General features: G+C 41.2%; 2 protein-coding genes across 4 annotated transcripts in view; both read right to left on the reverse strand.

Annotated features, from left to right (window-relative positions):
• IPPK (inositol-pentakisphosphate 2-kinase) overlaps positions 1–7501 on the reverse strand; it is a 29804-nt gene extending 22303 nt beyond the window's left edge. Inside the window, exon 1 of one of the 3 annotated variants that reach the window (XM_059856175.1) lies at positions 7340–7501. In XM_059856175.1, the coding sequence (XP_059712158.1) occupies positions 7340–7420 (81 nt within the window). In that variant the 5' untranslated portion in view covers positions 7421–7501. Of the gene's footprint in view, positions 1–5716; positions 5822–7091; positions 7170–7339 lie in introns of those variants that run through there. The other 2 variants (XM_059856177.1, XM_059856176.1) reach the window with 2 other exon arrangements.
• Positions 7502–24357: 16856 nt separating this feature from the next.
• LOC132332167 (protein BTG1-like) lies at positions 24358–25848 on the reverse strand. Its single transcript, XM_059856185.1, has 2 exons — positions 25482–25848; positions 24358–25339 (listed from the first exon to the last, which is right to left on the reverse strand). The coding sequence occupies exons 1-2, from the start codon at positions 25831–25833 to the stop codon at positions 24987–24989; spliced, it is 705 nt and encodes a 234-aa protein (XP_059712168.1). The 5' UTR covers positions 25834–25848; the 3' UTR covers positions 24358–24986.
• Between the last annotated feature and the right edge of the window lie 1064 nt (positions 25849–26912).

A 26912-nucleotide genomic window follows, 5' to 3' on the forward strand; every position in this document is an offset into this window, starting at 1 on the left:
ATCAAACATAAAAACACATCCTAAGCTTCCTCCCTCTAAGCTGTTCTAAAGCCCCCTCTATCAGCAACACACACTTCCCAGCATTAAGCTGCCAAGTCATCTGATGGTATGCAGGGGAAACCAGGCATTCCAGGAAATTATTAATGGGGGGAGGAAATAAAGAGTCAAAACAGTAAGAGGGATTAGAATGAAGTCAAATAATTAAATGGACAGTTAGAACAAGTGAATAATCCTCAGCATCCAAAACAAGTCAACCAGAAGGCACCTAAGCAAGCCTTGTGCTCATGTAGAATGCAGTGACTGCTCCCTCCCGAGCAAAAGCAGGTCAGGGAGGACGCTTCAAGGTCACAACAGCTCCTTGACACTTCATTCCATGTCACAGACAAATCCACTGAGGCAAAAGGAAGAGCCACTGAAAAACTGGGAGGAAGGAAGAACCAAAAGAGTGAATAAAGACTGAGCATTCCTACATGGCTTTGGGTCAGCCAGGCTGCTTTATCCAAAACAACCAACCCATGGCCACTGTCAGCTGAGGGCAGATACAGAAAAGGCACAGAAACTCCAGCACTGCATTGCAAGTACTTGTTACAGACACAAAAGAAATGTTTTTGAGATAACAACTTGATCTCAACTGCAAAAGGAACTCATTCAAGTTTGAGCCAGCACTGAACCCAGCCAGAAAAAAACACAGGATCATTTTTAATCAAGGCTAATGACATCCTGAGCTTGACCACAAAACTGGGATTTGTTTTACATTTTCACTGCATATAGCCTTCAGCATTCCCAAAAGTCACACAAAAAAAGAAAAAAAAACCAGACCCAAAGTAGAGTTTGAATTTCCAAAGAAGGTCACCAAAAGACAAGTCTGCTCCAACACTCATTATTAGCAAAAGACAGCACCTCTGAAACAAGTATTCTGCAGGGAGGAGAGAGGTGTTGCTGCTGCTGCAGTTAAATGATCGCTGTCACAGGGGATGAGTGTCAGAGCACAGAGCTTCTGTCTCCCATCTCCATCCACACTCATGCTGTGTTTCCCCATCTGCACCTACAAAACTTAAGGCACTCATATAAGAAAAGGTTTTGCTGCCTTTCTGCTCTCTCTCCTCTCTGCATTCAGCCCTGCTACCCAGTGCCACCTTCCCTGTCACTTCATGGAAGACACTAAACCACTCTGCATGCAGAGCATCCTTTCAGGGAAATACAAGAAAACCTTACATTGAACCACTAGTACAATATTGAATTGAAATCCTGATACAGAATTTAAATTCCTTGATGTTGACTCAATCTAATAACTTGGGGGAAGTGTGTGTCAGTAAAAAGCTCCACAGCTAATTCACAGAACTGGAAGTACTTTCAACTTTTAATTCTTTGTTTATAGTAAAACCTTTGTAGATTGTACTCAAGTAGAGTTAGGTCAATTAGTTAAGGCGTCAACAGTCACATTGTACCTGTTTAGCCCAAGAACTAAACACAAACAAATACAAAACTGTCTTTTTTTTATCCACTGACCATAGATGTGTGTCTGAATATCAATTAGCCAAGGTCAATGCAAGGAATCCTACAGTTTAATACAGGTGTCACAAAGGTTCCCAAATTCCAACTCAAACTGGTGATGGCTCTCTGTTCATAAAAACTTCATTGTTGTTCCCAGCAAGACATGCATCTCTTCCTTTCTTTTCACTGAAGACACACCCTGATTACATACTTGGCCTCGTCAACTGGTTTTCATAGCTGCTTCAGTCAATTTGGGCAGAAGCTCTCTACTTGTTTGAAATAAGTAAATGAAACGCTAAAAAATCAAAAGCAATGACAACTAAGAAAGAAGGACTATTACCTTTAGTCATCAAGCTGTCTTCCTGTCCTTTTGTCTAAGTGGGCAAAAGGTGTACAGGTGTGGGGGTTTTGGTAAACACTGCTTTGTTAGACACTGCTGAGATATACACACACCCAAAAAAAAAAAAAAAACCACCAATGTTGGAGAGTCCAGGTCAAAGAAATGCCCTACAAAGTAAGAAAAAAAAATTTAAAAAAATAAAAAAAAAACCCACCCAAATTCTAGAGAATCCGATGCAGAACTCCTTCCTACATGACATGATTGCCGAATCCATCAGAAGCAGGAATCAGCTCAGGTTTGGAATGTAAATACCAGAATCTCATTGAGGAGACAAAAATGTTTAAGTTCAAGTCTTACCATAACTGTGCCTTTCCCAATTAGTCAAATTAAAATTCAATAAATACAAGTTGCATTTTGATTTTTCTGGTAATATCTTTCTGTAAAAGAACCAAGAGATCAGAATGTGGCCATATTTAATCAGAGCAATATTCAGAGAAGGCCATTATTAATAAACTATTGTATTTATAACCACAGGAACAGCAAAATTTCCCTAACTGAAGATTCTTTAATACAGAAATAATCAGCCTGTTCTACATTTTCAAGAAATCAAGACATTTATAGATTTTAATGAAAAGAAAAAACAATCAGAACACAACTGAACAGAAAACAGAACACAGCTGGAAAAGAAAATTGCTTTATAGTCAGAGATCTGGAATTTTTCAGGAACAACTTGGAAGTTTGGGGGGGCATCAGTACTTACACAAACTTCAATAGCACAAAATAGATTCAGGTAACTCCACACAGAAAAACAACAGAAGAAACAGGCCACACAAGTTTTGGGACTTGTACAAAATGACATCATCAGAAAAAGCACCTTAAGAAGATTCTCTCAACGAGACAGCAAGTAACAATCAGCATCATCCCTTTCTGCCAAACAAGACCAGAGGAAAGCTGCAGATAATTAAGTCATTCCAACCAGAAGCTTTCAACTCTTTCAGCAACACCCTTTTTTCTAAACATATAATCCTGTCCTCTCTTCAATTATTGCAACAGAACTGAACTTGTCATTATTCTTATAAACAAAACAACCAACAGCCACAGGAAAACTCCTTCATAATGCAAAGGCACTATGAGGAACAATTATCTATCCTGATTTGACAACAATCCCCTTCTTAGAGTTATTGCAAAGTCCCAAACCAAATCCCTCTTCCCTCTCTGCGGAAAGTGACTTTGTGCACATGCTTTGCAGCCATCATAATGCAGGTGCCAGCAGAGGCAGTGAAAGCAGAGACTGCTGCTAAAACACCAGATCCCCTTCTCTCCCTGCACCTCTGCTCACCACAGGCCCCTGTGCAGCCAGCACAAGGATTTGGAAGGATGTTTCTAAAGCAGCACTGGACATCCTCCATCTTTACCACAGGTCTTGAAGGGGAAATAAAAATCACAGAGAAGAGACATATTATTTGTTTACTATAGGCACCAATTTTGAGAATCTTCTGTGAGCTTCATTAGCTGGCTTGACTCCCTCATCCACGCTCCTTAGCTGCTTCCCTTACCTTCTCTCCATCTCCCCTCCTTTCCCTTTTCCTACTTGTAAACTCACAGATGCTCTAGAAATGGTTCATGCATTAAGTCCTGTACCAAAACCCAAAGATATCTGCTGGAGCTGCAAACATTCCAAGACACAAAGTAGATGAACACTAACAATCCAGGCATCTGAAGCCGAAAACCACAATCTTTTGCAACAACATGACAAGGTTGTTCTAGACCATCTCACTGAATAAAAACCAAGCTGGGAGGAAAAGCCTCCTATTTTCCACTTCCCCATACTCACCCTGAAATACAAGTTTAATGTTCAAATGTATTTCAAAATTAGGCTTTTGGTTACCACAATATTCCTACAGACATGAAGTAAAACGGAGGCCAGGAGGGATGTACATACTTCATGTCATAAAGCAGCTACTGCAGACTAGCAGCACATGTTTCAACAGCAGAAGGAAATCCAAGTTATTATTCCTAGAGCTGCCTACACTACTTTCTACAAACATCTACTGAAGCCTTTTGAAATGAAGTGTTAAGCGCCCCATAAGAGCAAACAACTGAATGAAGTGCAGAACTCCAAAGGAGGATTTCCAGCTCTGATCTGCGCTGCAGAAAGACACAACAGCTAGCCAGGAGATAACTGCTCTGCAGCAGCTCCTCTCTACTGCTCATGAGTAGAGGGGGAGGAGGGAAAGCACTGCTTAGCTCTCTTTTAAATAAAATCTGAAGCCAAATTTGAAGCAAAAGGAGCGACTCTCCACTAAAAAACTCTGTGAAAAAGAAACTTCCTTTCTAAACCACCTGGATGGCTGTGATGGTGCTTGGTTGAGGGTTTGTGGAGCCGTATCTGTCCTGCAGCACAGATGTCTCACCAACACCTCAGAGCTACCACCTGTATTTCTCACTAGAATCATGAGGTAGGAAAGTTGTCTGATCATTCTAGCACTTCAGCAGACTGCAAGACTACACAAAGGCCTTTCGACCACAATTCAGTTTCAATTTGAATTCATTCATTCACAGCTTCAATAAAAACCAAAAGGAAAAGCTTGACTACCAGAGAAATTTGTAACATAGTTCTGTACACCTTCTGGAACTTCAGATCTTCAGAACTGAAACTTCAAAAACTCATGAAAGCAGAAGTTTGAGTGCTCATCAAGAAGCAAGCAAGCACAGAGCTCCAGTGATAACAATAGAAACTGGAAATGCTCGGCAGGCATTCCATCTTTATTCACCAGATCACTGTCTAAATGCTGCCAAACTAATCCAAGTAACTCTATAAAGCTACCACTGTAAGAAGAGATGTGTTGAGTAGCCCATGCCATGCCTCAGGATCCTTATCCTGCACTGGAGGGATAAGGAACTGAGATGCACTTGCAGTGATTTCAGCACACAGTGAGACTCCTGTCACTGCTATATCCCACAGGATTAATAACCAGCAAGAGGAAAAAGCGCAGCAAGCACTGACAGCACTTTCATGGAAACAGAAGAGCACATTCCATAGGGTGCCAGCATCCCAGTGCCAGACAAAGCTTTGTGTGGACGCACTGGAAAAGCGGCTGCGTGTCGCCTGTGTCCAGGGCTTATCAGCTCACTGCCAGCAGAGCTGTTTGCTGGGCATGTGACTTTTCCATGACCAACTTTTTAATTTGGCACTGTACTGGATTAACAATGCGTTACATTCATGTCTTAAAGGGCAACCTACAGGGAATGGAGCAACCCCAGGAATTAAGCAGAGCCTAAAACACAGGAGAGCACCCCATGAAGACACGGGCCTCACAGCCCTTTCTGCCCATCCCCAAGCCACCACAGCCTCAGAGGCTGGAACAGGAGTGTCCAGCCAGGCTGCCCACCCCAGCCCACACACCCTGCACTGCAGACATGACCTTGCACAGGGCTGTTATCAGCGCTCCAAGGCGCGGGGCAGAGAGCAGGAGTTCAAACACAACACCCCAGACCTCGTTTCGTGACAGGCAAAGCAGCTCATGCCCTCTTCTCCAAAAGGTCAGGGATTCACTTTTTTGTTGAAGTTTAAAAAACAAAACTTCTAAAGTTTTCCAAAAGCAAGGAAGAGAGGCTTAGACACAGAGAGGTAGGGAGCAGCCTTCTCTCCACATTTCAAAACACCACTCCACATCAGAACATGGAAACCACAAGCACATGCACTGTTCCAATCTGGGCTCTCACTTGTATCTGAGCCCCCATTCATGTCTCTCCCACCACCACCAAATCCCTATCCCTTCCTCCGGCACTGATACACAAAAAACATGAACTGGGAAGCTACAGAATGAAGTGAAAACAGTCAAAATGTCTTAGCTGTGCTGCTGATCCATCCACACAAACCTGAGAATAACTTAACACCAGATCACAAGAACGATGATTAATGGTGCAAGCATATCCTGTTCCTAAGAGACACAAAGTTACAATTAACATCTAAATAGTATTTATAGGCTTCAAGTTCACCAGACTTTGTCATCAGTAGACACAAAGATCCAAAATGTAAGCTTTACTGTTTCAAAGTTGTCTATAAAGGAAAAATTGTATCTATTTCACTTTCACTCTAACTTTAAAAAGTTTTAGCATCTTGTTAAAAAGAGAACTGGCACGCTCAACAGCTATTCTGAATCACTGGCTGACTTCCTCACTTTCCACATCTTTAAAGATAATCACAATTACATCACTAATAATCCATTATTTATCTGATTCCCGTCATCCAGTGACTGAGAAGTTTCTACACTGCCTTTTTCAAAGTTAAATGTGACAGGAAACAAAATCATTCATGTTCTTCTTCCACCAGAAATTGCTTCTAAATGGTATTTGATATAAAGAAAAAAAGGGAAAAAAAGCCAGAGAAACAGAAGTGCCCCTCCTAAAGTTTGGAGAGCACCACAAGATTTCTAGCATTTTCTCAGGCTTGGTATTTGTTAATATTTTACATCTAATTCATACTTATAACACAGAAAAACAGACATTAAAATAATCCAGTATTTTCAGTAGTTCATTTAGACATATTTTTTTTAAATTATTCTCAAGTTTCAATTCTTATTATAGATACTTTTCTACAAAAATCCTACATTTCAACATTCTGGCTTTGCTGAGTTTTGATCTATGAATCATCAAGAACATTCTGTGGCAAATCCACACCAGCTTTTAAACTAAAATATAAATACATCTTTAAAGCACAAACATTGCCACAGGCACTTTTTAGAAAAGGAATAAACTCCTTCAAGGGGCATGTATCCCAATATATTAAGTAAATAATGCACGTGTAAGAGAGACACGAATAAACTGTCAGCATAAACTGACACAGAGTCTGCTTGATTGGATTCAGCTTCTTTAATCATTACAGCTTCAAGCGCTGAATCTTTTTTACTGGTATTTTTTAATAAAACGAACCTCCATCCCCCGTGCTCCCCTCCCACCCAAAAAACCCTAAACAAAAAAAGGGGGAAAACCCAACAAAACAAAAAACCAGCCCAACAGGTACACGGGAGAATGGGGATGAAGTGACCGGCGGGGTCACACCACAGCAGCTCCGTGGCAAAGCCAAAAACCTAAATTAGAGTCGGGAGCCCGGCCCAGCACTGCAGCGAGGGCTCAAACTCCTCACCGAGCCAGAGTCGGTGACAAAGGGAAAAACACGCCTTCACCAGCTCGCTTTCTCCTGTCACATCACCCACACCCAGGAATGATGATGGAAAAGGCGAATTTTTAGCACTTTTCCCCACAGCTCCCATCTCCAGGCGGCAGCTGCCCGACCATCGGCTGCTCTCCCTCCCATCCTTGCCGGCCGTGACGGAGGAGCCGGGGAAACGCCCGCTCATCTTCCCCACGGGACGGGCCCGATCTCCCCGGGACAGAAAACTCCTCCGGGAAAGAAAGAAGCGAGGGCGGGTGCCGGGGCCGAGCGGCCGCTCCCGCCGGGCCGCCCCCCTCACGCGGGCCCGGCTTGGGGCTCCCCCGTACCTGGCAGTGTGAGACGACGAGGCTCTGGTTGCCTTCCCCGTGGTACTTCCATTCATTCTCATCCATCTTCTCCACTTCCATGCCCGGCCCGGGCCGCGCGGAGGGCAGGAGCAGCCGCCGGCCCCGCCGCCTCACGCCGCCACCATCGCGGCTGCGCCGCCCGCCCTCAGCCGCGGGAAGTCCCGCCCGCGGCCGGCGCCATCTTGGAGCCGGGCAGCGCCGCCGCCGCCGCCATGGTAGGGCCGGGCAGCGCCGCGGAGCAGCGGGAGCCCTCAAGCGCCGCCCGGGCAGAGCCGGCGGCGGAAAAGCATCTTCTACCTCCGGGAACGGCCGGTCAAAGGAGGGGATGGTCCCGTACTGCTCTGCACTGCGCTCCCCTTCAGTCCTGTGTGTAGTTTTGGGCGCTACACTGTAAAAAAAAGGGACTAAGCTGTTAGAGAGCGTCCAGAGGAGGCCATAGGAATGCAGAAAGACCGGGAGGGAAAGGCTTATGAGGAAGAGCTGAGGGCACTTGGTTTGTTCAGCCCGGAGAGAAGGAGACGAGGAGGAGACCTCATCTTTGTCAGAAACCCAGCCAGAATGGGGTCGGGCACTGAGCAGCATCCCTCGGCCACAGCCCCGAGCTGACAGAGCTCCAGCAGAGTTTGGACAATGCTCTCAGGGACAGGGTGGGATTCTGGGCTGCCCAGGAGCTGGGCTCGGATCCCGCTGGGTCCCTCCAGCCCCGTGTGTTCTCGGTGTGGGGTGCTCGTAGAACGCGCTCACTGTGCGCTGGATGAGCTCGGGCAGAGGCTCTGCGCACGGGCCAGCGCCCAGCATAGGGCAGGCTTTAACCCCTTTGGGATTGCGTTTCACAGAATCAGTTAGGCTGGAAAAGACCTCCAAGACCATCAAGTCCAGCTTACAACCAGTCACCACCTTTAAACCTGGCACTAAGCGCTACATCCAGTTAAACACCTCCAGTGATTCCACCATCCCCCTGGGCAGTCCCTTTCAATGTCTGTTCAGCTACAGTTTCCAGTTATGCTGGTTTGTGTTTTACAGATGTTTTCTCTTGCAATCAAGTGTCTGTTTAATTAGCCTTGTGCTCCAATATACCAAGTCATTCAAATACCCAATGTTAGAAGCAGAAAGATGAACATCTGTGTAACATTCTTTAAAAATTAAACACTAAGCTGTTTTCCCAAGTATGAATATACACATACATGATTTATGATAAATAGAAAACAATCTAAAGATCCAAACTCCCTATCACAAACACAGGTTTAAATTCTAAAACCCTTAATCCAGTAATTTTTATGACTATGAGATTTGACCACAAGCAGTGAAATTTACCCTTCAATGACCATTTTAAAACAATCCCTAAGGGCTCTGAAATTCCCCCTTTTTCTTTCCTGTGTCCTCACAAGGCTCTTCATGACAGGGACCAGGCTGGCACAAAAAGAGGTCATTAAGACTCAGAAGCTTTCCTCTGTATAACGAACATTTGTATAATTTGGATAGTACCCAAACTTGACTTTAATGTGGCTTTTCAAAAGAAAGTCAAAGTGAAGTAAACAGTGCCTTTTTTATGGAGAGAGAAGATGCACCTAGAAGGCTGAAAATAAAACTTGCATAAATCTGCAATGAGTCACTGATCTTTTTTTTTAAATGTGTGTGGTGTAATTAAACACATCATCCAATTTCACTAAACTTAAAAAAACGGGGTTAAACAAAATATGTGCTAAAATACTGATAATATTTTTTCCTTTTTTAGTATACATGAAAAATGAATTCTTGCTCCTTTGACCATTTGATAAAGATGAAAATAATGACAGTGATTTCTTTAAAGCAGGCTTCTGTGTCATCTGTGTCATCTGTGTTTGCAAAGTTTCTCTATGCTGTGTTACTAGAAATGCATATCTAAAATGCAAGAATTAAGCATACTATTCTGACTTCTAAGAGTGTTATAAAGAAGTTTCAGTCAGGACTGTAAGACTGTGGTATTTATGATACTATCATTAAAAAATAACTTTATTTTAGGGAAATAATATTTGAACACTTACTAGGCTTACACTGAGAAATATGTAGGGAAATAATACCAATGTATTGTCTTGTAATGGCAAAACTAACATGCCTCAATTTTAAAAGGAACTCTAGCACAGCACATTCTTTCATAGTTCTGAAAAATGCACACCTACAGAGTTAAAAATAAAGTGGAGGTTTGAGTGCACGGGTAAACCAACAACACTGAGGACACCAAGTTTTAACATAATTCTTCTCTCCAGCAAGACACTTCCCTCTCCTCCTTTTCCTCCAGCATTCCAAGATGCAGAACTACCACCTGGGCAACTTGAGGCAGTGCTCTAAAAATACACAGGTGAAACTTAAACCTGGAAGGACAAAAGCCTATTTAACACATGTTATTTCTCCCTGCATTATCAGGTCTTATTACTCATTCCAGGTATTATCTACAACGTGCTTGGACTGAACTATCAGAAGCTTTGGTGCCATTAATGCCATTCAGGTATTGCTTAACTGGAATTCCCCTGTCAGGTGGTGCAACTGCAGCTGCTGTGGACATACCTGGATGGGTTTTAATTAGGTGCCTCGAGGTCTGCGAGCACAGAGCTCAGTGACCTGCAAAACCCACCCAGAGATCTCAGCAGATGGCCAGCTATCCTGGGCTATTTCAGAATGTAAACAAATGAGTTGAAAACTGCAGCAGGAGTGCATAATGTAATAGTACCTTCCGTTCTCCAGCCCCCACTTCATCCCCTCAGCAGTTCTTTTTTGAAGGAGTCAGAAGAGCCACCATAGGCCTGATATCTCTTTTCCTCAGAGTGCTGTAACTGCATTGTGTTTTATGGAACAATCCCTGTTTCTTGGCATACTTTGGTATTGGGAAGCCATCAACACTGGACTCTCTCATTTGCCATCTTCTGCAATTTGTAAGTTCACCAGGGAACTGTAAGAACAGTTCACATATTCAATTTGAGGAGGAAAAAAAAGTACCAGGCAAGTATTTAATGTTAACATTCTTTGCTATAAAAAGTTCATTAAATCCACATCTGAGAGGAAAAAAATAGCTTTACCTGAGACTCATAATAAAATTGGGTGCCAATAATACAAAGGTCTTGTAAGCTCATGAGAAAGATTTTTGCTATAATAGGTACATCTTAGTTCTCTTGGTTCCTAAAACGAAAGAGGCTTCTGTATAAAAGAAAGGATATTTTGTTCTTTATGAAAAGAGTAATCACGACACAAAAGATCCTATCCCGTGACCTAGAAACAGCTGCCTGGAGAAATCAGGTTTAAAAATCACAAATTGAAGGCAATGAGTCCAAAAATATTAAATGGACTTGATAATACAACAGTGAAATTGCACTACAAAATACTATTACTATTTGTTTCAAACTACCATTTTCAGTTTCAAAAGATAAAATTCTGTTTGAATAGGATTGAGTTTCATACTTTTATTACACTCAGACCAGCAGAAATGGAATATACTTAAGTAACTCATCATTCAAATGCTCAAGCTATGTCTTTTTTCTCATATCAGGCTGCACCATGCCACTGTTATTTCTCGAATCCCTGGTTTTTCTACATAATTTCACACACATACTAGAAGGGCAGGAAATTTCATGCTCCAACTGTCATTTCACCATCTCACAGTGACTAAGAATCACTGACCCTACAAAGAAAAAAAAACATTACAATAGGACTGGAGTGTGTCATTCAGTGGCTTTTTTAGAAAGCCTATGTGGTGCTTTGAACCACAGTAAAATATTGCAGAAATAAAGGAAGTCATGGATTCAGGAATAAGGCTGTAAGTAACAGGAAAGGTGACTTTATGTGAATAAAGATAAAGCCACATCTATGTTGTTAACAGATAAGAGCTTGCACAAACTTACCACAGATATGGATAAACAGACATTATAACTACCAAGAACTTTAATTGCTGCATATAGTCTGAGAGAGTTATAAAGTTATAGACACAGCATAAAGAAGAACTCTGTACTGTATGTCTAACTTCAAAGAATTTGCAGGACAGACAATATTTTTTACATGTAGACAAGAAAATTAAAAAACATTTCCTGTACGCAGGAGGCCTGTACATCTATTGAAAAGAAAAACAACTATTTTCCAGTGGGACATGACCCAAAACACAAACAAATGAAAACTGGTGTTGTGATTTTTTTGATTGGTGAGAGAAAACATGATAAACTGTAGGAGGTCATTAAAGCAAAAAACTATGGTGAAATCCTAGTAGATTTACAGGGTATTAAGGGAGAAAGGAACAAGACCAACCCCATCTAAGCACCTCCTTAAAGTCTGTTTTTACAGCCTCTAATCTGCAGGCAGGGAAGGAAAGATGAAGGGATAAAGAGCTTTTAGGTCTTGCCTAAAAGAACATATTTAAGGACATCTAAGGACGTATTAAAGAACATATCAGCAACTAAAAATCAAAATATTCTTTCCATAAAGCGGTGAATGCAGAGCAGTTCTGTAAGCCTGGGCAGAACTCAGGTAGCCACAGGACTTGTGGTGCTTTCAGGCCAGGCCAACACTCCTCAGTGCAGGTGCTTCTGTTAATGTTGCACTGTTTGCTCACCATCGCACACCTCTCCAACTGCTCCTGTGAAAACATTTATTGTGTCCTATCACAAATATTCCCCAGCCTTGTGCCCAGCCCTTGGACCTGTTAATGGTTAAAGGACAGCATTCAACTTCTTTTTGACCTGTGTGAACCTCTTTAAACAGGGAAGAGAATGTGTAGATTAATCTGGTTTTCAGCTAAATCACCATCATTTGGCAACACTTCTGTAGGAAACCTTGAAACCTTCCCCATCAGAACTTTCAGTTCTCTGAGTACAAGGTCTCCTGAAGATAAATTACTAATTTATGTCTAAACTGGTCACACGTTAACATTTCAGTTTATACCCAGAAATGCCAATCTATAATAGATGGAAAACACCAAACAGCAATATATAGAAAAGTACAGACACACATCAGTTTCTTTTGTACATACTGAGAAATTCAGATTTATGTTCCTAGGCACAGCAATCAAATACTTTCAAAGATAGAGATCCTGCAATCCATATGTACTATATTTTATTCTTTTTTTATTATTGTTATTTTTATCAGCACTGTAGTGTTAATGATTTTGGAGTGATCTCATTATGCAAATGGCATCATAAAATTCAATGTTGCCCCCGACCAGCTCCCTTGAAGAATCCAATTTACTGGAATTGGCATAATTGATCCCAATAAGCAGAACTGATAAACAGCCAAGAGACACCTTCTCAGATTCTAAGCCTCTCATCTCCCATACATGAACACAGATGTTGTAATGCAGTTCCCAAGCAGAGACACCAATAGAAACGTTGTGGAATCTCAAAAGGGTGATCTTGTTCTCCATTCCAAACCTGGCCCTGTAATCCCATGCCTCTCTCACATCACCCTTGACACATGGACACCCATGAGTCACCTCAGAGTCACATCCATGAGTCACCTCATTTCATTATTCATCAAATGAATGGCTGAGTTTTCTCTGGTGGGATTTTTCCCAAAAAACTTGTTTAATTGACTCAGCAAAGCAGCGTGACACGGCTCAGCCACACAAGTGCTCCAGCCATCTCTGGAGGAGGAACGGGAGCGCAGGATTTGCCGTTCTGCTGCCAGCTCCCTCTCAGACCACAGAGGCTGATTGTGAAACTGCACTTTGAGCGACTGCAGAACCTCCTGGCAGGGCAAACACGCGGGGCCCTTCCAAGGAAAGGAGGAAACACAGAAAGAGCAGATAGCTCTGGGTGTGCTCTGAAAAAGCAGCAGAGAGCACAACAATGAGGAAATGTTTTGGGAGACAGAATTATGGCTCATTCAGCAGCGCAGGAGCTGTTACTGACAGAGGGGTTGCATTGTTTTTTCCTTTCTCCCCCAGAAAAACACGTGAATTTGATTTCTCCCATGGCCTCACTGCTCCATCTACCCAGGTTATAAAAGAGAATTGAAAGGAACTGCACTATCAGAGGATCAGGGATAACACATTCCACTAAACTTTATTGATTTAAAACAGCTATTTCAAAGGTGACAATCTGCAACTCTTTGATTAAGGTGGAATGAAATGGATACTTAACAGATGATTATGAGATCTCTCTGACTGATGTCTGCCAATAACAAGTGCAATATCCTTTGCAATTAAAAACTTTATGATGGCATCTCGCTTGAGTACTCATTACTCATATTTATGCTTTTGTTTCATGTCAGTGGGAATATTTATATATGCACACACAGAGATCTCTCAGGTTAAGCTTTTAAGCAAGGAGTTAAATTTAAGATGATTGAATGGGCATAAATTCTGGATCAAATTCTACATCTCACCCAAAGCTTGGAACCTTGGAAGGTACAAATCCATCTGGCATGAATTTATAGATTAAAAAATATACCTTGATGATCCACTTGATAGCTGGTTCTGAACCTGCCTAAAAATCTGTGACACCGTGTTACAATGAAGAAAAAAAAAAAAAAAAAAAGCAGGGGGAGGCATTTCCATTTACCAAATCAACCCTGGAGACAGGCATTTAATTGCAGTTACAGGTTTCTAGGGGTTTACAGTGTTGCAAAATAGATAAAATAGGAAACAGCCTCATCTGCTGGTTTAAGGAGACACTATCAGGTACATTACTTTATTTTTCCTCTCCATGAACATCTCCCAAATCTCATAGAATGAAATTTATAGGATTGAAATTTGGGGTTGTTTGTTTGGTTTTCAGTAGCAAAGCCACTTGCACACACTCCTCATATGATTGGAAATCCCAGGTAATTCAGTGAAAGGAGCAGCTCTGAATCTCCTTTCTGGCTCCTGGTTGTTAATACAGACAGACAAGTCTAAAGAGATTGCTCAAAAGCTTCCCATTATTTAAGTTTCTTGTAGTTTTACTGAAGCTCCACAGTGTTCAAAAATCAGCTATTCCATGGCACTATTTTTTCAAACAGAAGGGTTTGATGGACATTTTTGCTGTTGAGTTTTTTCCTTGTTTGTTTAAAAAGTTAATTTAAAAAAAACTTCTCAAATGAAATTACTGAAAAATTTGCTGACTTATCTTATTGAACTTTTTATTAAAAAATTTTAGCATTGAAACAATAATGAGGAAATTAGTGGGAAACAGTATGGAATAGCAGGTCACCCTGAGCTAAAGGATGGATGTATTTTTTTGGCTGTCTTTTTAGTCTCAATGCACCAGAAGAGGTTCAAAGTCAATGGAAAATAATAAAAGGAAAAACTTAAAATAGGAGGTGAGGATTACAGATGTAAAGCTGCAGTCAAAAAGTAGAAGAAAGTAAGACAAAAGCAAATAATACAAGAAAGGTGCAGAATATCAGAAGTCCTAAGCCTGAACTGTTATTTTTTTTAAGCAAATTGCATTTCAGAGTTTAGTCCTAGAACATAACTTATCACTACATGAAAATCATACCATAACTATTCTTTATCAAGGACACACATCACTAAACCAAAATTGCATAAAGAGGCTTTAGAGGAGATTAGATTCATAGACTCAAAGGGACAAAATGCCATTTCAGAATAACCCATGTTATCTGCCAAAACCTGGCTCAACAGAAAATGCTCATGGCAATTACTCAAAAAAGGAGCCTAACCAGAACTGTTCTCTGTACAGTTATACATATATTAACCTTCCTGGACAACTCAGCCTCCCTGAGAGGTGGAAAAAATATTTATAGAAGATCCTTGTACAAGGATCACTCTATGATCATTCAGAGTAAGGGACAAACATACAGATTTTATCCTCTAAAGCTTTTAGCCTTTCCCCAAATGCATTTTCTTCCACTCTGTGAACATTTCCCAAGAGTCCTCCTGAATTTTGAGAAAAGCCTGAATTTCCCTTTTATTTCCCATCACATCCATCTCATGCCCTCCCTCCCCTCATGTGCCTACAGGCACCATTTTACCACTCTGTGCTCTTCCCACAGGGGAGTATTTTGCAGGATGTTTTGGTGGAATGCCAAATAATCCTGCTCATGCATTATCTCTTTACTGAGACAAGAGATCATTGGAACACTGGGACAGAGCAAAGATCTCACTGGAAAAAAAAAAAAACCCTTACACATAAAGAGCTTGATCTATCAGTAATTTCCCTTTACTAACAGTAGATATGGGAAGTGAGACTTTATTTCATAACCAGAGATGCTGCACTTTATTTCTATAAATAAGAGCTATAATCTCCCTCCTGCTGGAGCATTCTTGCTGCACTATGTTCTACCAGGACAGTTGTAGCTTAGAGGTTTTTGGTTATCCCTGTACATAGACAAGCTTTACAAGATCTTAATCATATTCACGAGATCTTCAAAAGAGGCACATCCATGTACATGTTAGGAATAAAGTGAAATGGCAGCAAACTTTCACAAACATCATACTGTCCTTTTGAACCATGGTGCATGATATGAAGGGAATTATTTCTTGCTATTAAAGTTTCAGGCCCACTCCTTCACGTTACTGCTAACTTGAAATACCCATTTGGTTTCACATTGATTTTAGTTTTTAACTCTTGCAGAAACAAACTAGAATATTTGGTTCTAACAAATAGTTACCTTTAGCAAAAGTAACACTCCTCTGCCACTGATTTCCTAAATCAATCATTCCAAATAAGATGTCTAAAGTAAAGGAAGTGTTTCTGATTAGTTATTTCAATTAAAACAAATGCACAGGAACCCTTTTATATGAATGGGAAGTTTATATAATACATGAGAGAAAGAACACTGACCTACTGCTTTCTTTGGTTTTATATAGAGATGGCCACAAAGGCACCAAGTAGACATAAAAATATAAAAACTAGTCTCTTTTCCAAAAAGTATTAGCAAAGATGCAAAGAGCAGGTTAATAAATAAACCACAAGGGTAGGAAAAAAATTCTAAGACTCTTAAAAATTAAAAAGGTCAGCCTTGTCCTTTTATAAAGGGGGCAACTACCTTTAGATTTGGCTTACAAGCTTGTCTGTTTTTCTGCAGCACAGTGAAAGGTTTGTCAGAACACAGGAGCACAGCCTGTAAATGGTAACCTGCCTTTCAGAGTGTCTCATGGGTGACAGGTGTCCCATTCCTCTGAAACTGGGAAAACACTCAACAGCTACTGGGAAATGTTGGAATGAGATGAGAGCCATCACTGATGTGGCACACACAGCAAAGAAGAATACTGGAAAAAAACAGAATCGTTTGGCTGGATCCACATGAATCCCGTTGTGAAAACAGTGCTTACAAATTTAGGGGGAACAGAGGGAAGGAAAAACATTCAGTGACTTTCAAAAAAAATAAACAAATGCCAAATAAAGACATCAGCATGCACTCAGGGGGAAAAGGGCTAGCAATTGCAAATTAGGCATGAAACAGGAGCCAACAGTATAAATGAAGAATGCTTACTGGTGTCACAGTTTAACAATATATTTTAGGGCTACTATTTCATTGCCAGTTTTAAACAAGAATAAAACTAGCTGTGAATAGGCATAAAGCTGAGATGCTGAAAATGGAACTCCAGCTTTAATTTGTCTTCTTATGTGCCTGAAGCAGTGGAAATAATTCACCACAACCACACATGAAATATTTAGTTTATAAGCAGTTACCCACACTGGGAGATAGGTTACAAAAAGAACAATAAGCCAGCACTGTCACCCCCCAAAAAATCCAATCTTTAAAAATATTTAAGTAACCACCAAAGGAAAAAACTGCTGTAAAATTGCAAGTGTTCTAAAACTGATTAGAAGAAGGCATATGAAGAAAAAAAAATGTAAGTAGTATTTAAGATCCTGTCTGAATATGTTACAGGTAAGCTTTTCCAAAAGCATAATTGTTTGCTCTCACATAGTTAACACAGCTGATACCAGATTTCAGTGTGCCCAACCACAGCTCCCTGTGAAGTGATAGTGGGACAGATAATTCTCTTTGCAAAAGGAGCTCCCAGGCCATTTAAAATACTGGTGCCAGTTAGAACAGAGCACAAAAGGCTCACTGCAATATAGTGTTACATTGGCCAGGCTGGTACAAAACCAGGAGCTGTAATGAGCTGGAAAGAAATGCCTCATGGAAGCACTGCATTCACCTTCCCTTTTTATCCAGTGCAGGTTACTGGCCCAATTCATTGACAAGGTGTGCTGTGCCAATAAGCAAACATTAATTTCTCTTCATTTCACACTGATGCAAATGTTTAACAATTTAATGAGAAAAGATTATGTGAAAGACAGATTTTGAAAGGGAAGCAGGGCAGGGGAAAGGACAAGCCCTGGTATGTGCTTTTCTGCTGATTTCTAGTCACAAACTGAGACAGCCCCCTCTGGATCACAGCTAAAATGAAGGCCTTTGGGGATGTTCAATGTCTAGTGTTTTAGAAATTAAAAATTTAGAAAAATAATAATTTAGAAAAAGAAACAATATTAACGGTTTGTGGAAAGGAAAAGAAATATTTTAGAAGTCACACACACAGCTTCCCTGAATACACCATCAAGCCACATGGTGCACATGCACAGTTGTGACACAACACAGATAAATTATTCTCCTTTCTGCTGAGGTGACTCATAGAACAGCTCAGGTTTCAGCTACAATTAAGTCTTCATTTGATCCTTCAGCAATTGGAAGCAGCTCCATGAATCTAACACAGGGCTCAATTAAACAGTGCAAGTGCCTCAAGTGTTCATCCAGCCCCCAGCCAAAAGGCTTTTAATGGTAAACACAGGAGGAATTCCACTGACTCCTACAGAAGCAACAACTTAAAAAGCATAGCACTGAGTCATTGAAAAAGGCCTGTCAGAGGCCTAGCTAAACATCAGTGAAAAGACTAATGACAAAATCAAGTGTTGCATAAATATCATAGTTCATGACTCTGAATTAATTTTGTTCAGCAAAACCTCCATCCATCAAAATACCTAATTCCACATTATATGTTCAGCACTTCTACTAAATTCAAGTACATATTTAATTACTCTTAACTGATGACTTAGCATGCACACATCAATTCAAAAATTAGCTCACAAGCCACATCAAAATATCCAGTGGTTTTAGTGTCAGCCTATCACACTGTGAGGCAAAAAGAACAAAACCACCCTCTCTCAGTATATTTGTGCATCTTTTTCTTATCCACAGAAAAAAATCATTTCCAAAACTCTGGCATCATCCCTTAACATGGAGTCAGGAGAGATGTGACCTCTGGTATATACAGAAAAAAGCCCAGCACACTTCCCAGAAGAGAGGATTTGTATGAGTAATACATTATTTTGAGCCCTAAATAAAGCATTATCTCATCATACTCATTATGAGAATTCTGTTCCCATTTATTCTTGATAATCCAAATTCAGAGTGAGATAAGACAAGTTTAATGGGTCAGCTTTTGTAGTAATCCATTCCAAGAATATATAAAAGCCAAAGCACTGTAGTAGTTTATGTTCTTTTCCATCACTCCTATATGTGTCTTGCAAATTTAACCCTCAGGCTGCACATTTGCAACAGAAACATTCACAGAAGGTTGTTTTGGTGCTAATGATGCTGTATAAATGATATGTAAGGGACTAATGCAAAGTATTGACTGTGTATTTGTAACATAGATAGGTACAGTTATTAAAGTAAAATTGCATCTAAAAATGCAGAACACTAGGCATTCTCATTAGTGTTTTAGTCACCCATATGCAGCATGCAAAATAAAGTTTAGGTCTTGTAGGTAACGTAATTTCTTAGTATTTGTAAATATTTGTCATATTCTAAATAAAATTGTAAATATTTGTGAATATTCTAAATATTTATAAATAACAGGCAAGTTCCTTTCCCTCCTCAGAGTCCCAGTGGAGGAAAGCAAGTTCCCTGGTGGCACTGAGTGCAAAATGAAGTTTAGTAGTTTGAGGATACAACAATCTTGCTTCTATGCAGCATTCTCTTCTGACTGCCCACAAGTGCTGCAGTAACCAGAGCCCAGAGAGACCACAAAGTATTTTCTTTTTCCTCAGTTTCTGGTGTGTTTGTTCATTTTTCCATTCATGTAGCAGAAAATCCTGGGAGTTACACATGTAATATCAGCCATCTGAGGCCAAAGTCACTAAAAGCCATTGAAATGATCAATTGAAGCCCAGTTTGCATGACTGGGCTCTTGCCTCACCCTAAACATCATCCTGCAGGCACAACAGCTCTACAGTAAAAACTGCTTTATCAAGTTCACTGTACTCACTACTACTCAACTACAAATAAAGTTGATAAGATTTTACCCTCTAAAAATTCATATTGAAATGTGCTGCATCATAGCATCTACAAAGACTGAATTTACTTTTATACATGCATTTTTCTTTTAAAAATGTGTTTTGTTTCAGAGATGAACTTTCATACTTGGCATACCTCCAGGATTACAAACTCATTTCTCTAAGATGGGTATTTATTTAGCACTAGAGGTTTGAGTGAAACATTATCAAACATTTTGATGATTTAATATTTCTTCTTCCTACTGTTTTGAAGTTATTTTATCAAGAGAGATATTTGCAGCTTTGTCTTTCAGTGACTTAAGACTGACTTGCTGTTTAGTTTAGCTGAACAGACATTTATTGTCTTTTCCAGCTTTTATTTCTTTGGATTTTTAAGAACCACTGTGAAAAATAACTCATCCTACATAACAGCTAATGAGGCCATGCAAATATTACCATCAATAATCCAGAGCCCAGTAGTTTAAGGCAATAATACCAAGGTGGCCACAAATCACAATTTAATTTGCCCTCTCATTGCCTCCTGAGGCTTTCTACACATTGATAGTCCTGCTGATTGGAAACAAGGGGCAACTGAATCTCCCAAACAGAGGGAAGATCCTTTCATGGAATTCTATCTCAAAATTCATTGCCCACCAAAGTTACCCAAATTACAAGCTAAAATCAGCAGCTTACTTCTCAATGAAAATTTTACATAGCCTTCTAACAGAAAGAAGAACCACTTGATATTACTGGAATAAATTCACTCCCCAGCAAGAAAACCATGAAAATAAATAAGTCTATTACTCCTATAGCTTATATATTACTAAGAGTGACTCTGGAACCATGAAAAAAATCACTTATAAGAAGTATTGACTTTATTATTCAGAAATCAGCACACCTCTATTAAACAAGAATACAAAACTTCCCACTCTGCCATGGCAATGTGGATCAGCCTGGACAATCACACACAGCCAAAGTGATGGCTGAGTGCTGCTGCACTGAGACAATGTGAGGCAGAAGTTAAAATTAAATCTCAATTCTGAGTCATAATTAAAGAAAACTAAGGTGAAGCAGGAAAAAAGCCAACACACACAAGTTTGTGTATGTGAAGTTGAAAGAAAATCTGAAGGAAGCTAAAAACACAAGAGGAAAATCCGTGGTTCAAATATCGAAGAAAACCAGTTACACAGAGGTAAAGATCTTTTATGATAGCTACATCAGCACTTCAATAAATTCTAGTTCTGAAAAGAGGAAGATGCTAAAATTACTCAAGTGATCAGCAAAGAGCTGGGAGTGATCAGTAAACATTGCCTACCTGTATGTGGTAATGTGGATAACTTTGTACTGCACGAGGACAATGAAATAATGGAAATATACTTAGGACTAGACCAGATAATATAAAAATAATAAATGCTAGGGTTTCATAAGGAAAAACATAACCACAAAGTCTAGAAAATGCCCAAGAGAACTGCCTTAGGATATCAGTGGGACCCCAGTGCCTGTTTCCAGTGTATGTGGGAACAGATAGAAAGGGACACTTACTCTAGAGAAACTATGTAAAAAAATTAACAACCAATAATTGCAGGAGACTTACAAGACTTTTAACCATGGATTAAATGTAAAAAGGAGGTTAATTTATCAGGTATTAATTCACTTCATCATAAGTGTATAATTCAAAGGAGAACAATTTCATTAATGCAAATCAACCCAGCTGTACAGAAAGCTACTAAACAAACCTGGGATTTGTTCTTTGTGTGAGAAATCACAAATTCATTACTTAGGCTTTTTACCAGGCACTTCACCTAAAACATGTGGCATTCTAGACAAAATAACAGTGAAGAACACATTACAGGAATTAAAAATGAGTTAATTTTAGCATGATTTTGGCAATTCTGTCAGGACTTGTGCATTGTTCTCAGTGAAGTGAAGCTCACAGCACTGTCAGTGCTGGTGAGCAGCAAATTGTGGTGGGAATGGAGCGATCTGGATCAGTTGGTTCATTGCACTCATTCCCTGGGAACACATTCTCAGGCACACATTAAAAATGGAACAAGTGTTGGCAAAAAGCATGTATGTAAATCTCAGTTAAAAGAAAATCATTTCTGCTCAAACTTTAAAAGCATGATCTTTTAAATCCTTTAAATATGAAAACCAGGCTTCATTTGATGGCAATATAAAGTGCTACACACTGAAAAAGCCTTTCATTGTGAGAATAAGGAAATAAGAACCAGTGGTTAGAAACTAAACCTAAACATCCAAAATTTCATATTTTAATTTACCTAGCTCTAAAGGTAATAGAACCTGAAGCAAGTACAGACAATCCCCTTATCTCCTGAAGTTCTCACAGCAAAATCATTCATCCCTGTGCTCTCAGGTCCAACTATCTAATCAGGGGGTGATGTACCATAACTGCAGCACAGAAGTGGTCAGGCTGTATAAACTAGCAGGACCTTCTGTCTCAGTGGATTTTACCACCCAGACTAATGTTATGTAATTAATTTAGCAGCAAGGCAATATTTTGGAGAAACAGACAAATGCACGATTTCCCCCCCATTTCAGCTTTAGTTATCCAACAGTTAACCCCTCCTCATCCAAAGATATGTACTGATTCTTCTCCATGTATTTTTACTGCTTCAAGGAGGCCAGCATGCACCAATCCCTCCTGCAGAATCCAAACCAGTCTGTTCCAAGCCATGACCAATGAGATGTGGCCAGCCTTGTGTGACAAGTATGTCATTTTAAAGATGCTAAGATTTTGCCTTGTTTGTTGCAACAGCAGAACACAAAACTTATCCCCTTTCAGGGAAAACACAAAGTTGATTTTCTTTCCCTCCTCCAAATAACTGCCTCCCTGGCTTCCTACCAAGCAGCCTATTCCCTCAGAGCAGCTTTTGTGCTGTCAGTACATCTCTGACGTTTTTGAAAGCAATGGAATGCAGTTCTAGATAGCACAGATATCACTGGGTGTTTACTTGCAGCTGAAGTGTTTTCTTTGCTTCAGTGGGTTTTGTTCAACTCCTCCTGTGTCCCCCACCTGTTTGTCTGCAGAGTGACTTCAACCCTATGCCACTAGCTTAAATACAAGAAACTTAACTTGCAATAAAGTGCCCATTCAATGATAGACATCAAACCTAAAGAGAGCATGGGATACTGGAGATGTGGAATTATATAACATCTGAAACATCCCATTGCTTAGGGAAGGATTAATAAAAGCAGCAGAATCCATCATGGCTGGATTAATCCAGGCTCTTCTCTGCTCATACATGGACAGACACCAGGCAAGGGCAGAACACTGAAGAACCTGCTGTACCCTCCTTCACCTCAAACCACACCCAGCAGCTGGAAATCATATCCTGACTTCCAAGTCATCTTCAATTCCACTTCAAGTGTTTCCTGCTATGGAAAACCTCCTGTTAAACTAAAGACTTCATACCTATCTTTGCCAGTGGGCTGTTAACATAGTGTGCAGCAAGGTCAATTACCTTTCAAAGGAAATTTAATCAAAGAAGGCACCTCACCCTTAGCAGATTTAAAGTTATTCTATTCAATTACTGACAAATGTGTCAAATACATCCCTTAGAGGTCCCAAGGAAATAGGATTATCCACACTGAATATTCATCAGAAAGGAAAAGGAAAGTGTTACTGCCTCAAGAGACTAAAAAAAGGTCATGAAAACCGATTTCCAATCGTATCTAATAAAAAGACAATTTGCCACCAGACCTTTAACACCCATTTGTTAAAGTAACCCAGAAACTTATTTATTGGAGTGATAGACTAGAAACACACAATCAATTTTTACAGAGTTTTAATTACTAAGAAAATGGCACTCTACATTTCCCCCAGATTAAACAAATACCACTAGACAAGCCAGCCTCCAAGATAATAAGCAAACAGCAAGAAGCAAGCCACAGCTTTTTCCAAGGCAAACAAAGAAAAAACCTCTTTGTGAGCTGAAGTTCTGCCCTTTCCAGTTTGCCCAGACTTGCCCCTTCCCTCCCTCTGTGTTCTACCAGGGTATTGACATAGCCCAGGGAGGGTTTTTTTGCTGACATACTCACACCAGACAAAGCTCCCTTTCATCAAGTGTTCCACTGCGCTCCAACACCAGGCTACAGAAATCAGCAATGCCAGGCAGCTTTCTATGGCTGAATTAGAAACCACAGCTTCTGAGAATAGGAATCACAATATCTGTAAATTAGATCCTTTACTGGGTTATCAACACTAAGAATATCCACGTAAACCAGCAACACAAAGTTTTGTTATTACATCAAACCTTCTGTACTTGATACCTTCACTAAAACTTGTACCCAACTGGTATTAGAGACCCTGACAAAAATAAGGAACTCAAAGCCAGAAACAGCAGGATTTACCTTCCAGAAAAGCCAAGGTAGTTACAGCACTGATGATAATTTTCACTCCTGCTTCCTACATGATGCAAGTTGCAGTTTTAAACCCAAACTCCATTTCCTTATAAACTCAAGCTTTTTTTTTTTTTTTCTGCAATAGATCATAGAAGAGTACTTTTGCTTCCATTCAGTACCAGAAAACCCACCCAGCTCTACCCAGATTATTCAGCTGAAGACAGGCAGCCAGCAAGCTTTCCCAAAACTGAGCATTTTGTTGTGATCTGCAAGAAAGATGGATGTTCACTGCTACACCCCTTTAACTACAAAGCTTTCTGCAATTATTAGAAATAGAATAAGCTTCAAGGGCAATGTTAAAAGCCTGGGAAAAAAAAACCAAAACAAACAAAACCCCAAACAAACTAACAACAACAACAAAAAAAAGCACACCACCAAAACAAGACAGAAGCACTTTAAGCAAGTCTTTATTTTTCTACTCCCATAAGTAGAAATAACAAGACAACTAATTCCCCACTTCTTTTTGCTAAAATACTGGGGTGTGATGGAACCCAGCCCTCAAATAAATGCATGCTTTGAAAAGGGAAAAATAAAGAGTTATTTCTGTGATTTGTGCCTCACAGTCAAACTTGAATGACCCTGAGAGAAGTCTGTGCAGACAAATCACTGGAAAGATTTATGTGCAGTTTGTTAGATCTGTTTCCCACCCCTCTTTGTGTTATTGCTCTGCAAATTGCAGATTGTTTTTTAGCAAGTACTAATTTTGACTAAAACCCATCATAAAGAGTGCTACAATATTGCTTTTTATTACAAATACGCAGAACTTGTTCGAAAATATAAATGTGTAAAACAATCCACCAACTGTACAGTGCATTTACAGGACACAGCCCAGAAAGGAACATGCAGTGTAAAGAACTGCTTTATACATTTAGCCCTTGGCCACAAAGAACTTGGCAGTACTACCACGACTTTAATGACTATAGGGTGAAAAAAAAATTAAAAACAAAAAAAAGCTCAGTTACATCTAACTTTACCACGAGGTTGGGATACATACAACATCGTACAGGGAAGAGTTGTTTTTAACTAGAAACCGTCATCATGTTGTAACTCTTGGAAGGGCTGGATCTGCCAATCCTCCACTCCTCCTTGCAGCTGGTCCTGCTCTCCCGCTGTTTGGCCGCCTTCCCCCCAGGCTGGGGGCTTTCGTACAGCACACAGATAGACCCATCCTCACCTATGCGATAGGACACTTCGAAGGGGTCGACCCACAGCGTTAATTCGCTGGGTAAGAGCTGGAAGAGCCTCTCGTGGCTCAGTCCGATCATCCCCGCCGCCTTTCCTATCAAGGGGTCCATCTTATGGTTGATCCTGATGCAGCGGTAGCCGGAGCCCTTGGAGGGCACCAGGGGGAACCAGTGGTGCTTGTAGTGCTCTGCGGGAGGGAACAAAGAGGAGCTTCTGCGTGGGGCTGCGCTCCGCCGGACCCCGCGGGATGCGGGAGGGATGCAGGGGAGGGATGGAAAGAAGGGATGGAAAGAGGGGATGGAAAGAGGGGATGCCCCCCCGGCACTCACCGCGCATCGCCTCCTGCAGGCACTCGCGGAAGCACCGCAGCTGCTCCTCGCCGACCCCGCCGGCGGCCCGCAGGAGGCGGGTCACGAACGCGGCCGCCGTGGAGATCTCGGTCCTCATGTCCGCCCCGGTCCCGCTGCCAGCGCCGCCCGGCCCGGCCCCCGCGGCCGGGGGCGGCCCCGCGCAACAGCCGCACGGCGCGGGCGGGACGGGGCGGGTTTGTTGTGCCGACCGTGGGGCGGGACCGGCGCGGACGCAGGGACAGCCCGACACACGGACAGCCCGCCCCGCCGGGCAGCGCTCGGGGGCACCGGCAGGACGCGGCCCCGGCGCTCCGCCCGGCCCGGCGCTCATTCAGCCCAACGGAATTAACGGGTGCAACGCGCGGCCGCGCTCACGGCTCGGCGCTCACGGCTCGGCGCGGCGCTGCCCTCACCGCCGGCCCAGGCCAGCGGCGGCTCCGCTCATCCCTCCCTCAGCTCCATCGCCAGCGGTATTCCGGGCAGGCAGCGCCGTTCCCCCGCCTCGTTCCCTTTTCCCAGGACGCAATACAAGCACAGCCTAAATCCCTCTCCATCTCAGACATACAGCTCCGAGGTCAGCCTTGACGTGCGGCATTTCCTTTCCCTCTACCAGCAAATGACCCAAACCCCAGACCACTCCTCTCCTAACCAACTCTCGGGTCTGGATCAAGATGCTATTTTATTAGAACAAGTTTCCACCGAAGTCCCATTTGCATTTCAGTACCTCATACTTTAGGAATTAAATTTAAAAAATTAATCTCTGCTGGTACCTGGACTGATTCAGTCATCCACTTCAGTTTTGATTTACTCAGTGCTTTGAGAATCAGAACACGAAATACATTCACATCCACCTTCATTGAAACAGGAGGACAAAGAAACAACACTTGCATTGGAGTTACAGAACTCTTGCTAGCATTTAGAATAAATTACCATTAGCAGCACTAAGAACTGTCCAAATCCACACATAAGTTATGAACCTTAATGCTAAATGATGCTAAAGAGCTCCCCCCTTCCACAATGTGTGCACCCAAATGAATAAATGCACAAATTCCTGTTATCCCAGGGATTTTACTCCTAAGTCAGTAAAACAAGATACTGCTAAAGCCAGAACAGACAGTAAGTGCCCTGGTTTTAACTTGCTAGTGAAAACTAAAGCTAGAAACAAAAGTAATGGTAAGAGTAGAAAGCAAATGAATGGGAGCTAAAAGTACTGCAAGAGTCAAATGGTAATGCTAAAACTGCCCACATGGATTGAGGGCTGACACCTGGATCCATTAGTCCTAAGTGGAATATTCAAATGAAACAAGAAGTTCTGGCTATAAAAAGTCAAAAGATGCCACAGTTGTCAGGTAGGGCTAAAGTCACACTTTGGTTTCTTGTGTTCTCCTCAGGGAGTTGCAGGTTTAAGAC

Source organism: Haemorhous mexicanus, chromosome 11 (genome assembly GCF_027477595.1).
Source record: "Haemorhous mexicanus isolate bHaeMex1 chromosome 11, bHaeMex1.pri, whole genome shotgun sequence".
NCBI classification, from domain to species: domain Eukaryota; kingdom Metazoa; phylum Chordata; class Aves; order Passeriformes; family Fringillidae; genus Haemorhous; species Haemorhous mexicanus.